The sequence below is a fragment of the Cyprinus carpio genome, chromosome B20 (assembly GCF_018340385.1).
Source record: "Cyprinus carpio isolate SPL01 chromosome B20, ASM1834038v1, whole genome shotgun sequence".
In the NCBI taxonomy this organism is placed as follows: domain Eukaryota; kingdom Metazoa; phylum Chordata; class Actinopteri; order Cypriniformes; family Cyprinidae; genus Cyprinus; species Cyprinus carpio.
The window spans coordinates 11,536,024-11,552,030 of record NC_056616.1 but is presented as its reverse complement, the minus strand read 5'-3'; the positions used below and the strand labels follow the sequence as shown (position 1 = coordinate 11,552,030).

Below are 16,007 nucleotides of genomic sequence, written 5' to 3'. Positions count from 1 at the left end.
CTTCCAGGACTCCATCTTTGAGTACTTCAATACCTCTCCCCTCGCCCATGACCTGACATTCAGAGTAAGTGTTTCTGATAGTACATCTGGCCATCTGCTACTACATTACATGCATTAACAAGCCTCTCTCCGTTCATTTCATCATCCTAATGACTTTCTGCCTCAGAAAATCAGAGACCTGATAGACCTAATAGTTTATCAAAGCGAAAAGGGGATGTCAGTAGTATCCAGATTGAAACATTAGAGTATATACACATTTATGAATGTCTAGCAGATACTGGAGACTGCTTCTGATGTCCCTGATCTACTTAGTTGCCTCAGGCATCTGTATTCTTACACTATCCTTTTTCTTTTTGATTGTTATTTTGTTGGAGTCAGTTTAGTTCATGGCCAAATGGTCCATCATGCTTTGATTGCCTCATCAGAGACCAAGGCAGCTGGACAGTTTTGCAAGTCTGATGCCCATCTTTCAGTTTCCTTATTGCAGTGCATTAAAGTCAGATCAGGTTGACACATGTAGCCAGTCTGTATTTCTGAGACTCGTGGGAATATAGGGAACGACCTAAAGTGAAAGCAAGTTCATAAAGACAAAAGCTGTGTTACCTGTCATCTAACTTTTGTCCCCCTCAAAAAAAAGGACTCTGTCTCCTCCTCATCCGCATCTTCTCTGCTTGCATTTTGGGATGAAGTAAGTTTGCTGAACAAAGCTCCTCCCTCTGTGAATTTTAACGTTGGCAGGAGTGATCTGTCAGCAGACAAAGTGTCTCATGTCACATTGTAGTTCATCTTGTGCTTTGTTTGCCTAAATAAAATGGCACTCGCATTACTTACTGTATGTTAATCATGCCTGACTCATCATTTGAGGCCAGACATTGACCAGTCAACTTACATTCAGCCTAACCAGCATGCCTCTCGGTTTGTTACACCTATTTTGTCTGCTGACCGTGTTCCTCTGCCATATTGCAGCAAGACCCTAGATCCAAATCAGTCTAATTGTAGGTGCTAAAGGCTAGAGACTCACGTTTAGCATCCAGCAGTTAGTATTAACCACCTCCCCACTGCCTTCTAACCTCTTAAACGGCTAATGTGAATAACGTCACTCTCCATGTGTCAAGTCTGCAAATGCACTAAGCCGTTAGTTAACTCTTAGAGCCCGCTAAGGCAATAAACATCCATAATTTAAACTGAATGACTAAGGCAACCAGCCATAAAATGAAAAAGAGATGATTAAATTGTGGGGGTTGTTTTGCGAATATTTATAGCCTACCACTATAGGTGATAATGGTAAGTATGTGCTTGTCAGCTAATTGAACATGAAAGTAATTCTCTGAGGAAAAAGTGATGTCAATTGATTTCTTAATGATTTTAATTACTTTGTGCATCTTAATTTTTTTGTATCGCCCTTAATTGATAGCATTGTGCATTCACATGTTGCATAGATACACAGTTAGACTATATCATTATGATTTGTTTAACAGTATTGTAATGCTCTTGGTAAGTATTATTTGTGCATAAGTGTGGGGCTTAATTGCAGATAATGTTAGCCAATGATGGTGTATTAGTTTACAAATGCATCCTGAGATAAATAATAGTTGGCTTAGGATTCTTCACACACACACATTTTAGATAAATTTGAAAGAATCTTGAAAAAATGTATCATAGTTTTCACAATAATATTAAGCATCACTGTTTCAACGTTGATAATAAGAAATGTTTCTTGAGAACCAAATTCAGCTTTGCCATGTTAATGTATCATTTTATTAATAGGTAGAAACCTCATGCTCATGACTTTCACGAGAGAGCACATGACTTCTGAATGCTTATTAGTTATGACTAATAATACGTTTCTTAAATGTCATCTCAGTCACATTGTGACAATGTTTGCCTGACTTGAAACTGTCAGTATAGCTTTTTGAGGAAACTAAAGGATGTTTTTAAAGCTTTTGACCTCAAGATACCATGTAATTGGAATAAAAATAGCCCCCAGCAAATGATGCATTCACATTTCGAGCTGTTTCCCAACTGTGGTCTTTTCCCTCAGACAAGCTCCGTCGGTGATGTGGACACCACACCCCAGAAGACCGACATCCCTACTTCCTCCCCATCAGTGGCTTCAGAACAGGATGTGAGTGTTCACCTAACACTTCCTTTTACATTCTGCTGCTGTCAGACTTCCTGTTTGATACATTGGTCATTGATTTAGTCATTTCCTCAATAGTAATGGATTAGGGTGAAGCTTAAAAAATATCTAAAATGCTGTACGTTTTTTTGAAACAGACATAAGTACTCAAATATACTTGTTTCCTATTACACATTTTTATATAAATATTATTATTATAGAATTTATGTTGCTTTTATTTCTGGAACTGTTGTATTACTCCTTTAGGAACCAGTCAAGCCTCAAGCGACCACCCCTGCTGCCCCTTCTCCAATCTATCAGCCCACGCTCAGTGCGCCAAAGGTAAAACCACCATATGATGTGTCTGACTCATCATTAGCCTGTTTCCTTTAGGTCCTTTAAGTCTTTTAGCATATTATTATTGGCTTTTTAACATCAACATGCATTTGTTCCTCTGACTCTTAATATTTTGTTTGTATCAACAGCCTAAAGCTCATCAGCTGAGCATTAAGACTTTCTCCAGCCCGACCCAGTGCACTCACTGTACCTCCCTGATGGTGGGCCAGGTCCGACAGGGCTATGCCTGCGAGGGTGAGCTGAGTATTAATGATAAATGAGATCAGAGACAGTGGCTTGGGGAGATGATAAGGAGCTTTTGATCGCTTGATGCCAGTTTTACTGAATGTTTGGTAATTCTCTCTCCTTCCCTGAACCTCTTTTAGTATGCTCTTTCATCTGCCACGTGTCCTGTAAAGACAACGCGCCCCAGGTTTGCCCCATTCCTCCAGAGCAGGCCAAGAGGCCTCTGGGTATTGATGTGCAGAGGGGCATTGGCACAGCATACAAAGGTTTTGTCAGGGTGAGAATGATAATGTAGTAAAGTTTCTTTTCTTAAGGGTTGAATGTTGAAATGTCAGTCATGTTTATCTTACTTGCTTTAGGAATGTATTTCCTGCTGGATGTTTTGCTAAATATACATTGAGTTGCAGTGTTGGTTTGCTCCTCTTTCAGATCCCGAAGCCCACAGGAGTGAAGAAGGGCTGGCAGAGGGCATATGCTGTAGTGTGTGACTGTAAGCTCTTCCTCTATGAGGTGCCAGAAGGGAAGTCCACTCAGCCTTGTGTGATGGCCAGTCAGGTCCTCGACTTGAGGTCAGGATTAGTCACATTCTCAAATCATATATACTTACACACAGACAGCAATTAATGTTATCTGGTACAATACTATTCAAAGGTTTGGGTTCTGTAAATGTTTTAGAAATATAATTTTGATCAATTATACTTTTGATCAATTCAACGCATCCTTGCCAAATAAAAGTATGAACTTAAACTTACTTACCCCAAACTTTTAGTTTAAATAAAGTATGTACAATCAGGAGGTCATTATTTCAATATCAACCAAACAGGGTGAATATAGTATTAAGCGGCATTTTTAACTTTTATGACATTGTTTCTTTCTTTTCCTCACAGAGATGAAGAGTTCTCTGTAAGTTCTGTGTTGGCATCTGATGTGATCCATGCCAGTCGTAAAGACATTCCCTGCATATTTAGGGTATGATCCAAAATGTGTCCTGTTCCTTAAATGGTTGCTCCATTTGCCTAATCATGCATCCCAATAACTAACGATATTTGCCCTGAACTGCACAGGTAACATCATCCGCTTCGAACTCTCCAGTCCGGCCGGTGCCTCTGCTGGTGTTGGCTGAGAGTGAGGCGGAGAAGAGGAAGTGGGTGGGCATCCTAGAGGGCCTGCAGAACATCCTGGCCAAGAACCGCCTGAAGAACCGTGTGGTGCATGTCCTGCATGAGGCCTACGACAGCAGCCTGCCTGCCATCAAAACGACACTCTCTGCTGTCATCGTAGGTGAGTACAGCGTTAGGGAGCCCGTGATCTTATTCCCTGAGACTGATAGTAATCAGTCAGTTGAAACGAATCAATATAATGTTCCACTTTCCCCCATTTTCTGGAGAGCAACAAGCATTTCTTGACACATTTGACTCTGTTTTTGGGCTACATTTTATTTTATTTATTTAGTTAAAATATTTTAAACACCATTTCTAATTCTTGTTTAATTCTGACCTTGAAATTAGTACTTTGATACTTAATACTTCAATTTTACTTAAGTAATACATATTGTATACACATTCCATTAACAAATCATATCTGTCCTGCTTTTGTCTCTACAGATCGAGAACGAATTGCGTTGGGGACAGAAGATGGCCTGTTTGTAGTCGAGATCACCAGAGATGGTATGAGTACTCTGTATAGCACAGATTTAGTTCTTCAGCATTATTTTCACTTATTAATTTCCCATGATCTTTTTTTTTTTTCCAGTCATTGTTCGTGCTGCTGACTGTAAAAGAGTTTGCCAGATTGAGCTCATACCCAAAGAGAAGATGGTGGCCCTGCTTTCTGGCCGTAACCGCCATGTCCATTTATACCCCTGGGCGGCGCTGGAGGGTGCGGAAGTTAATTGCGAGGCCAAGTTGACAGAGACAAAAGGCTGTCAGGCTATGACCATAGGTACCCTACGCCCCGGTGGTCCAGCGTGTCTCCTAGCAGGTGTGAAGCGGCAGGTCATCTGCTACGAAATCACTCGCGTAAAGCCTCATCACCGTAAGCTGTGGGAGGTGCAGGCGCCTGGTGTTGCCCAGTGGCTGGGTATTATTCGTGATCGGCTGTGCGTGGGTTACCCGTCGGGCTTCGCTCTGCTGGCCATGCAGGGAGAGTCATCGCCGGTGAGTCTGGTGAGCCCTGGAGATCCCTCGCTAGCCTTTTTGGCCCAGCAGCCCCTGGACGCGCTGCATGCTATGGAGGTGGGGGCCAACGAACTGCTGCTGTGCTTCAGTCAGCTGGGAGTGTACGTGGACGCGACGGGACGACGTTCTCGAACGCAGGAGCTGATGTGGCCCGCCACACCGCTTGCCTGCAGTAAGTGTCTCTAAAGAGCTTGTGTGGGAAGAAAAACATAATTGGCGAAAGTATCTAAGCAACGGTGTGTTTTCATGTTTTCAGCCCTCGTGAAATTCCAGTGTTTTCATGTGTAGACTTGGAGGAAGGGAGGAGTAGGAAAGAACAGAGGAGAGATAGCAAAGCAAGGAGGAGGAGTGTTTGAAAAATGTTCTATTGTAGTTGCTGAAGTGTTTTTAATAATGTGATTCTCAAAAGTTTCTTTACAAAATCTTATGAGTTAAATGACAGGTAGCAATCCAGAGATTCTTGTCAATACCGATAAGCCAATAATTAGTTTCATGTTGTGACCAATAAATGGTCTATACTGCTTTGTCTAAAAAATAATAATAATAAAGCTAACAAATGAAAATCAATGATTTTAAATGCTAAAAATGAATGTAGGTGTCACATCATTATAATGTACACTCAGAAAATGGATATTTATGGATTTCAATTAACAGTGTTATTCCATTTATTAGTGTTTTTATAGGTTAACTTTGAGTGACTGATGAGAAAGTTAATCTAAATGTAAAAATAGAGGAGATGTAATGTGAGTTTAGCCTTAATAAGTGAATTTATTTAATGGTACCCATTTCAACTTGTAATTTGACATGAAGGAAAAGAAAAGAAAACTTGAATAGGCAAATGCTGGCTGTTCTCATTAAGGAAATTAGGAAAAGCCTTTATTAAACTGGAAAATAAGAGGCGACCATGCAAGCTGTGGCCAGCTCCATTAGGGGTGTGAGTGGAACAAATGGGCAGCAGTAAACAAACGTAAGCAGAAAGGTCAAGGGAGCAGATAAGGGCAGTATTGGAAAATGTAGCTATTATGATGTAATGTAATATATAAGACAATATATAATAAACAATCCATGAAACATCTTGAAATTTAAGACAAGCATGAGGCCCTCCTAACTTCAAGAAGTTGCATTTATTTATTTTTTCAGGAAATTGAATTCTTAAGTATTTTCTTAGGAACGTTGTTAATTAAATTGAATACAATTATTCTTAAATCTTTTCAACAGCACTTGATATTATTTCACTTATTCTCAAGTACGACAATAAGAAAAAAGTACTTAAGAAGAATTTTATTCTTAGCACTATTTTGGGAATCGGGCCCCAGATGTTTCAGTCAGAATAGTAAGCAGCTCTCCAGCCTCTGACCCAGTTTCAAGGCACGTCAGGCAGTCCTTTGTGAACAGCATCTTGAATGATTTGCCTACTGCATTCTTCTGATCATGAGCATGAGATCTCAAACCCATATTCGTTATTTTCAGGCTCAAACTCCAACTACCTGACGGTGTACAGTGATTATGGAGTAGATGTGTTTGACGTCCACACCACAGAATGGGTGCAGACCATCTCATTAAGAGGAGTAAGTGAAAGATCCTAATTTTAGGGTTTCTGAAAGCGGTTTCATATTTAACCGTTTGTTTTAATGATTTAAAATTGATCAGACTTTCAACTGTGTCTGTAGATTCGGCCCTTGAATGTGGAGGGCAGCCTGAACCTGTTTGGCTCCGAGCAGCCCCGTCTCATCTACTTCAGCAACAGCTCCTCAGGTCTGATCCCACCCCACACGCACTTCACCATGTTACACACATATCTCCCACACACTGAACCTTGTGTGCTTCATTGCTGAGGGGGAGTTTATTTCTTCACTCAATGTTGGCACAGTCTCTGATTACAATAGTCCACCTGTGAAGAAATGTCCTCCACAAAGTCATGTCAATCCCTCCCACCTACACAGACACTGACGCACGCTTGTGTATATATATAAGCAAGCCCATACATGCTAAGAGCTCCGCAATGGTGGAGATTTTGATCTCAGTGACTTGAATTTATTTGAATCGATTCACTAGAATGATTTGCTCAATGATTCGTTCAGTGGCCCTTCCTGCTGATTGCATCATTATGCCAGTATGTGATGACAGTTACTGTCACTGAATTATTCACTCAACCTTTTTTTTAAAACACTGTGTTTGTGACTGAATAACTCTTAAAAAGTGTTAAGCGTCATACATTTTATATTTTATTTGACATCTTGTTCAGTGCTGTTTTTATTCAGACTCGAAGCTGAGCAAGTGGTCGTATTTGTTCAGTGCTTCTTGACAGCATGCTCTTGAATGCTCTTTGCTCTTTTTAATGTCATATTTTGATATCTCTCATATTTTCCTGCCTTCAGTGAAAAAGACTCTATTACTTGAAGGATTTTTTGTTTGTTTTAAAAACACTGAATGAGTAAATGTGTATAAGTAAATGAGAATTTGTTCATGTACAAGATTTGTTTTAAAACACTGAATATGAGTCATTAGAGGGAAATTAATTAGGACTAATTATTTACCAGATTTATTCAAAAACACTGAAAGAATCAGCGCATAGAAGTGAATGAAAATGATTTGTTCATTTATAAGATTTGTTTGAAAACTCAGTGTGAGTCCGTAGATAGAAATGAATAACAAGATTAATGGTGAATGAGAATTTGTTCATTTACAAGATTTGTTTAGAAACATTGTATAACAGTCAGTGCATAGAAGTAAACAAGAACTATTTGTTCAAAAACACTGACGAATGAATCAATGAGTGAAAATATGTTCATTTGTAAGAGTTGTTTAAAAACACTAAATATGATTTAGTTTATAGAAATGGATGAAAATGATTTGTTCATGTACAAGATTTGTTTAAAAGCTCAATGTGAGTCAGTAGATAGAAATGAATGAGAACTAACTGTTAATTAACAAGATTTATTCAGTAACACTGAATCAGTGCATCGTGGTGAATAAGAATTTGTTCATTGACCAGATTTATTTAGAAACGAATACGAGTCAGTACACAGAAGTAAATAAGAACTATTTGTTCACTTATTAAATTTCTTCAAAAACCCTAAATGAATCCAGTGAGTGAGAATGATTTGTTCATTTATAAGAATTGTTTAAAAACACTAAATATGAGTCAGTAGATAGAAATGAAGGACTAATTGTTCACTTACAAGATTTGTTCAAAAACACTGAATGAATCAGTACACAGAAGTGAATGATTTGTTCATTTATAGGATTTGCTCAAAAGCTCTGATTTGTTCACAAATAAAAACACCACTAGGTCTCTCCATTAGATCTGAAATGAAATGTACAGCGCCACCCTTTGCGGTCCAATTACCATTCACTTCCTGCCCACTTTGGCAGATTGCCCTCTTGATAAAGATGCTTTTGTTTGGTAAACTGGAATGACCTCATTTGTCACACCTCTAGGCCTGCTGCCAACAAGTTCCACAGTACGTTCAGACACAGCGGCTTTAGAGCTCAAAAACCCAGGACTGCCATAGTTTGAGCCACAACCATCTTTCTCAACCTCATTCACACTCTTGCTTCCGCAGACGGCTGTGATCTGGCCATCCCTGAGACCTCAGACAACAGCAAGAAGCTGATGGTGAGGACGCGCAGCAAGAGGAAGTTCCTTTTTAAAATACCAGAGGAGGAGCGGCTGCAGCAGAGAAGGTCAGGTGGCTTCAGGAATAACTCTCTCACACTGCAGCACCCCTGCGCTGCTCCTAATCCATGTGACGTTGTTTCCATTTTCTTCAATAGGGAGATGCTGAGGGATCCTGAAATGAGATCCAAGCTGATCTCCAACCCCACCAACTTCAACCACGTGGCTCACATGGGGCCAGGCGACGGGATGCAGGTCCTCATGGATCTTCCTCTGGTAATGTCTTAAAGCTGGACATTGGGAGATCAGCTTCAGCTATTTTGAGATTATTTAAATGTGTAAACACACTTGGTGATAAAAGCTAAGGGCTCTTGATTGGTATCTGGATGGGACGACCCATCAGCTGAAGATTTTGTCACCATTGTGCCCTTGAGCCTGGGTTTCTAAAGGCAGTGTTTCTGAACTCTGCTGCCTCAGTTCCCTTCACACACGCACACTGGAAGTGTCTCACTAATCTGTAACATCCAATTCAGGTCACGAAGCTGCTACTGATAAGCCAGTTACTTGAAGCAGGTGTATCCGCTAAAAGACTCATTGCTAGGGGATCCCCAGGAGCAAATTTGAGAAACACTGTTCTGATTACCAAAGGGATCCAAGAAACACTTTTTATTCAGACCATTATCATTTTTATTCATACCATGGAACAGGACATAATTTTACTTTGCTACTATTCAACAGTGTCATAAAACCACTAATGAATAAATAACACAAAACATACAGCATTGCAATCTAAATCCTGATTCTAAAAACACGAGTCAGTTCTTGTTAGTCTGTCTATCATCTGTCTGTCTGTCTATCATCTGTCTGTCTGTCTGTCTATCATCTGTCTGTCTGTCTATCATCTGTCTGTAGCTGCCTTTCCACTATCTCCAACGAACGACAAGCATCAGACCGGAAGTCATTCATTTTGAATGGAGAGTAGAGCGGGAGCTGCGTGGAGTTCTGATCATATGCGTATGCGGAAAATTCGGATCCGATTTGAGTTTCGGATGCGTTAAAATATTTGAACTTCTGTGGCTACACTGTATGCGACCGGCCGTCCGGATACGATGTATTCTATTAAAAACTATGAGCGTAAGATTAGAATTACCAATATTTTGTTCACTTTAACATTATTCTTTAAACACTATTTCTGTAAAATGGTGCTTTAGAGTAATTATTTTATAATTATTGAATCATCATTTACGTTGATTAGCCCTATAAAACCTACTTCGTTTTTATTTTTGGGGTCATTTGATTTGTGACGATGCATTCATACATTAATTATATTCATAAAAATTATTCATTTTACCGTTGGTGAATATGCCGAGGTAACGGTTGCTGCACGACCAGTTTGAAAGTTCTGTGCGACAGTCGTGTCCGAATGACGTGTTCAGTGGAAAGGCAGCTTGTCTGTCTATCTATCTATCTATCTATCTATCTATCTATCTATCTATCTATCTACCTGTCTATCTGTCTATCTGTCTATCTATCTGTCTGTTTGTCTGTCTCTCTCTGTCTATCTACCTGTCTATCTATCTATCTATATATCTCTCTATTTATCTATCTGTCTTAAAATTAGCATTATTTAGTAGTTATTAATTAAGGCCAAATAATGCACCAAAAAAAAAAAAAAAATCTAAATGATGTCATCTCACAATTTACAGGAAGATTGATTTTGCTGTTTCCTAAATGGGAAAACCAGGTAAACTAAATCGATTTAGATTTGGTCCTTCAGCTAAATCCAGTTTAGTTATTCAGCTTTGTGTAAAAGATGCTCAATGAGCAGTTTAAATCCTGACTCTGAGAACTTGAGGCTGATATTAAAATCAGATTGGGTCTTGAATGCGCTTCTGAGGTGCAGTTTTGCTCAGCTGGGTTTGGGACGGTTTATGGAAGTGTTGTTTGGACCCTCCAATAACTGATTGACTCCCAGGGCTTTATTACTCATCCTAACATCCTTTTCTTTCATTTTACTGCACAGCGCCAAGTCTTTCCCTTCTCTCTGCATGTTTCTTCTTCTTCTTCAAAGCCAGCCAGCTCCACTCTTCCACCCTCACACCCTTTTCTCTCTCTTTTTCCTCTTCACGTCGCTCCTTCTGTTTTCGCTCTGGTCGTGGATTCGCTCTGTCCTCTGGTTGCCGTGGCAGCAGCAGAGCGAGACTCCCTCCCCCTCATCCTCTCGCCACCATGCCCTGATCTCCCCTCCGACCAACTTTGAGCACGTCTATCACATGAGTCCCGTCTCTGCCGGGCTCTATCTGCAGAAAGAGCCTTCTTCCCAGCAGAGCCTACTTCAGTTCTCCTCTTCCTCCTCCTCTCCTTCCACATCCTCCCTGGGAAGGGTAGGCTAGCAACACCCCTCCCCACCCCACTTCCTCTTCCTCCCCGTTCCCCATCCCTCCCCCACCACACCCTCCAGGCCCTCGACTTCCTTTCCTCCCTGTGTTATACCATCCCTGTCCTGCTGAACTCTTTGTCCATGCTTGAGTGAAGTGACTTTTTGTTTTGTTTTTGGGTGAAGACATTTTAATGAATGATTTTAGGAGAGTTCACCCCTAAATGAAAATTGTCATCATTTAGCCGTAGCCATTGCCTTCCTTAGTAGAAACAAAAAACTATGGAAGTCAATGTGGACAGCAACTGTTTGGTTACCTACATTCTTCACAATATTGTCTGCTGTGTTAAACGGAAGAAAGAACCTCGTACAGGTTTGGAACAACATGAGGGTGAGTAAATGATGACAGAATTTTCTTTTTTGGGTGAACTTTTAAAATCTGTTTGAAAATAAATAATCATATTTAAAAATGCTATGTTTAAAGTAAAAAAAGTAACATCAATGGTTTTACTAATGTTTGTGTGTTGTGATTTGAATTTTATGCTTGTTGTACTGTTGTAATGTCAAACACTGTTGAGGTAAACTAGCAGTTACAGTAGGGCTCTTTCCATGAAAGTGAGGCATGATAATAAACATTAAAATATACACCACTTTGAAAAAATTGCCACTAAATTGAAACTTCTTACTACAGCATGAGACTAGTCTGATACAATTGCTCAGTGCAAAATTATTTCCAGATTAGGGCTGTCACAATATGAGAATTTCACTACACATTTCTTTTGTTTAAAAGAATTTACAGTAAGTATGTTATCTATTGAAACTTTAGGAAAAAAATGTAATCTATCAAATTCATTTCTAACTTCCTAGTCTTTTTTTTTTTTTTTTTTGGACTGATGAATCTCACACACATATACACACACAATACACACACACACACACACAAAAGATTATAGGGAGGCGAAGAACCATAACTGTATATAAAAAAAAGTATTTATTAATTTTTTTTACAGAATCCAAAAAGCTCCCACAATGTTGTACAGTGTTATTCTAGTTTTGTTCGTATACTATTACCATATTTATTAATTAGTGTTTATTTTTATGCTTTAAATTTCGTTTATCGTTTTAATTAGGTTTTAGTAAGTGCTTTTGTCATTTATTTGGTTTTGTTTTTTTATATTTATTTACTTTTCATTTATTAAAATTTTATGTAGTAATTTTAGTACTTCAACTCAAACATTTTATTTATTATTTGTATTTTATCCCATTTATTTAAATTGATAAATGATCACTTGTGAATACTATACTTGTGGTTAACAATAAAAACACTGCATCGTTGCCTTTTTTTATGTTTTTATTTTTTTAATGTGTGTTGGAGTGGCAACTAGCTGCGTTATTAGCGCGGTACTATCATATGTAGTCCTAACATATCAATATTTAGTTTTTTAAAACATCACAATTATTGTCAATACCGGTATATTGTGACACCTCTATTCCAAATAATGCTCTAAAATACTGTTGATTGAGGTTGACATAATTAATCCAAAACATTCCTTGGAAAAAAGACTAAATGTTGTATTCTCGGGTTTATAGCAAGCAAATCAATAAATGATTTGGGCATGAAACGTATTACCCGAACGAAATGTTTGTTCTAACAATAGTTTAAAAGAAACTGTAGTGTGTACATGCCTCTTATTACACAAGTGCATGACTGTGGTGTGCTCTATGTGTCTGACTTCTTGTTCCTCTGCTGCAGAGTGTGATGCCCTCTTCTCAGGACGACCTAACTAAAGACAAGCCCCGGCCTCTGTCCAGCATCTCACGGCAACAGAGGAGTAAGACCCACATCACCCGCACTGCCTCAGGTGGGTGCCGCTCCTCGTACACGCAGACAAACAGATACACACCTAAAATGATCGAAATGCCTGAAATGTATACCTTATTTAAAGGAGGAGGAGATTTTGGAGGAGCAGGGTCATCTCGCAGTATTTCTGATCAAGATCAAGACTTTGAGAGAGAGGTAAAAACATCTATCATCTACTTTAATGACCTCCCATGTCAAACATGCTTTTATTTCATTCGCCCCACATTTTGAGATGCATGATGGATGGTTAAAGGAGCTTTGAGGTGCTTTTGGCCGCTCACTGAGTTTTCTTGTGTCCTGATTTTGTGATCTGTAAGAACCGCCCCAGTTCTCACAGTAAAACCTGCTACAGCTGGAGACTAGTGTTGTTTTAGTATTTCATAGTATATTATATCATTTATACATACTTATCAATTTTATCAGTTTTCATTTTAATATAAGATTAGTAATTGAATGTTCTTAATGTTTTTTTGTTTTTTATACTATTATAGTATTTTTTTAGTATTTTGAATTAGTTTTCTTTTTTCATTTGAAGTTTTGTATAAGAGTTGGGAACTTTGTGCTTATTGTTTTTTATTTTTCTATTTATCTTTCATTTATTTATAAGATATTATGGTATGTATTATTATTTTAAATTGGCTTTTCTTTGTTTTTAAGTATTCGTTTTAATTTGTTAAATTTATAAGTCAATTTATTGCTTTTCCCCCCAATATTTAAATGTAACTTTTTTTTAAATTTCAGTTTTAGTAATATAATACTTAATTTTAGTTTAAAATTTAGTAAGTTTATGTGCTTTCTAATTTTTTTGTTTTCCTCAATATTCAGCTTTACTATTTATCTTGATTTTTATTTCAGTTTTATGTAATTTTAGTACTTTAACAATTTTAAAGATTTAATAAATTTATTTTCTTAATTCTATTTTTGTTTAGTAATCATAATACTTCAACTAACTTATTTCAGTTTTTCAATAATATTTACAATATTTACGTTGCAGAAAACATTTGTTTTAGTTAACAATAATACTGCTGTAAACACTCACTCGTAGCTAAATGCATGTATACTGTGCAACAATTTAAAAACCAGGTAGACAACAAGCAACTGATCTGTTAATTGTTTCTTTATCTTTGTTTTTTTTGTTTTATTCTTGCAGCCCGACTCTGACTCAACCAAACATTCCACCCCCTCCAACAGCTCCAACCCCAGCAGCCCCCCGAGCCCCAACTCTCCCCACCGCAGTCAGCTCACTCTGGACAGCCTGGATCAATCCCTGGACGGCTGAAAACGGACAGCTCCCTTTTTTTTCTCCCCGCACACACCCTAGACACACCCTCCCATATCCATCCGCTCTGCTAGGACTCACTAAGAAGTGCCAAGACTCTTACAAAAAGTCACCTGCTCATCCACCACAAGGGCCAAAGGTTTACCCCAAATCCTGCTGCTGGGTAGACGCCCCGATCGCCACAAGAGCAGCGTGCAGCGTGTGTGCTGACAGCCATGGGTGAAGCCACCAAAAGAAGACAAAAAAAGAGATAAAAGCCTGTCCCCTGGTGGAACTGTCATGGTATTACACTAACTGGGTCAGATTAGCAGTGTGATGGACTTTTATTTTATTTTAAATCTGAATATCATGCCATGCTCCTGCAAGTTTTTCTTTTAATTATTATTATTTACTTTAGTAAATGAACATGCATTACATCTGCTGTGTCAGAATTGCTTCTGGATCCTTAGCTTCCCTTCAAAGTACCGAATTGATGGGAAAAGAGACTTCTTATGCTGATTTTAAATGTATATTATCAGGAACACTCATCAAGGGGGCCGAAGAGAGGAGCGTATCGGGAAGAAAGAAACTGAGGACGATATACAACTTTGACATTCTTGGACTAGTAACATGATTCGGTGAAAACGCCTCATATGAGCAATAGATCGCTGATGTGAGACTTTCGGGGGTTTAAAGCCAAACCAGAGGGCACTTTTATTGTGTAATTTCTCTTTCTCTCTCAAGTTCTGCATTTAAACCAGCCTTTATGATATTCATGTTTTAACTTAGATGTTTCCCACAAAGATATCTAGTTCAGCTTATCACAAAAAAGACAGCAACAAAAAGGAAGACTTTACATATAGATAAGTGTTTTAATAAAAATACAAAAGAGAACGGCGCACAGCTACAACTATTCATAGGATTTCAGTAGTTCCTCTTAAGCTGCTACTGCTGCTTTTGTGTGCTCTATTTAAAAATGAAAGCTAAAATATATATATATGTGATAAGGTTATCTCACCATAGCCATGCTCTGATTCTGGTTTATGATGTTTGACACATGCGAGCAGCCATGTGGGACCGTCGCTGTCGAAGACTCCTATCAGGACACTGATATGAGATTGAGCCGCAGGCATGGCCGGCATATCCATTATCACTCGAGTGTGCCTTCAGTGCCAACTGTCGTTTCCGTAATAGACTGTCCGCTAAAGCATTTCCGGTGTTTTTGACGAGGCTGACGGTAATGTATTATGTTTTCCCCCGCCCTCCTGAAACACTGTAAGACACTTGCACACGTTTGTAGTCTAAGGAAATAATTCTGCGTGAATGGTTTTTCCTGTACCTCTTTTTTCTCCCCATACTTCACTTGTCCGCTTCATCAGATGGAAGTTTATCCTCGGAACACTACTGCTTTTACTTTAAAAGAAAACAAGAGTCACAGGTTGAAATCTTTGTAATTATTGACTTGTTAGCCACATAAATTTGAACAAACAATAAAAGAGTACCTGTTGTGCTTTTGTTGAATTTGTGTGTTTGGGGAAAATGCTATTACTCATTTGTATCTACATGGAAAGATTTTTTTTATGGCAGTTTGAGTCATACATATATTAACTGTGTATACTTCTTATGGGAATACCTACTTAAAATATTGACACTTAAGGGTAAATACCTGTGTTTTTTAAATTAATTTTCTTTTGGCAGTTTGTTTTTTTTAATTCTTTATTAGATTTAAGTGGTCTGAACAGTTTCTAAGAATTTCATAAATCTTCAAGTTCAATTACATTTTTGGACAGTTTCTATTTTAAATGCAAGTAATTTGTGTAAGTAATCATTTGATAATGATTAAGAGTCACTGATGACTTTTTTTTAAAACAAAAACTTTTTTTGTCTCTTTGTCTGCTTCTGGCTGTTGATTTTCTAGCCGATATCACTTATTATTGGTCAAGAATTGGAGTATATTATTTGACTGTTTGTTGCATTGGCATGACCTTAACTGCAATTATGAAATCTTTGGGAT

At 38.3% G+C, this 16,007-nt stretch overlaps 1 protein-coding gene across 3 annotated transcripts in view; it reads left to right on the top strand.

The window, feature by feature from the left end:
• LOC109057701 (CDC42 binding protein kinase beta (DMPK-like)) overlaps positions 1 to 15,501 on the top strand; it is a 72,312-nt gene extending 56,811 nt beyond the window's left edge. Inside the window, exons 20-37 of one of the 3 annotated variants that reach the window (XM_042746764.1) lie at positions 1 to 64; positions 2,042 to 2,125; positions 2,387 to 2,461; positions 2,605 to 2,710; positions 2,842 to 2,978; positions 3,131 to 3,270; positions 3,589 to 3,670; positions 3,766 to 3,982; positions 4,306 to 4,368; positions 4,454 to 5,050; positions 6,349 to 6,446; positions 6,549 to 6,633; positions 8,445 to 8,565; positions 8,656 to 8,773; positions 10,690 to 10,881; positions 12,628 to 12,736; positions 12,821 to 12,891; positions 13,886 to 15,501. The exon at positions 1 to 64 is cut by the window's left edge and continues 16 nt beyond it. In XM_042746764.1, the coding sequence (XP_042602698.1) occupies positions 1 to 64; positions 2,042 to 2,125; positions 2,387 to 2,461; positions 2,605 to 2,710; positions 2,842 to 2,978; positions 3,131 to 3,270; positions 3,589 to 3,670; positions 3,766 to 3,982; positions 4,306 to 4,368; positions 4,454 to 5,050; positions 6,349 to 6,446; positions 6,549 to 6,633; positions 8,445 to 8,565; positions 8,656 to 8,773; positions 10,690 to 10,881; positions 12,628 to 12,736; positions 12,821 to 12,891; positions 13,886 to 14,014 (2,488 nt within the window). In that variant the 3' untranslated portion in view covers positions 14,015 to 15,501. Of the gene's footprint in view, positions 65 to 2,041; positions 2,126 to 2,386; positions 2,462 to 2,604; positions 2,711 to 2,841; positions 2,979 to 3,130; positions 3,271 to 3,588; positions 3,671 to 3,765; positions 3,983 to 4,305; positions 4,369 to 4,453; positions 5,051 to 6,348; positions 6,447 to 6,548; positions 6,634 to 8,444; positions 8,566 to 8,655; positions 8,774 to 10,686; positions 10,882 to 12,627; positions 12,737 to 12,820; positions 12,892 to 13,885 lie in introns of all 3 variants that reach the window. The other 2 variants (XM_042746763.1, XM_042746765.1) reach the window with 2 other exon arrangements.
• The last annotated feature ends 506 nt before the right edge of the window (positions 15,502 to 16,007 follow it).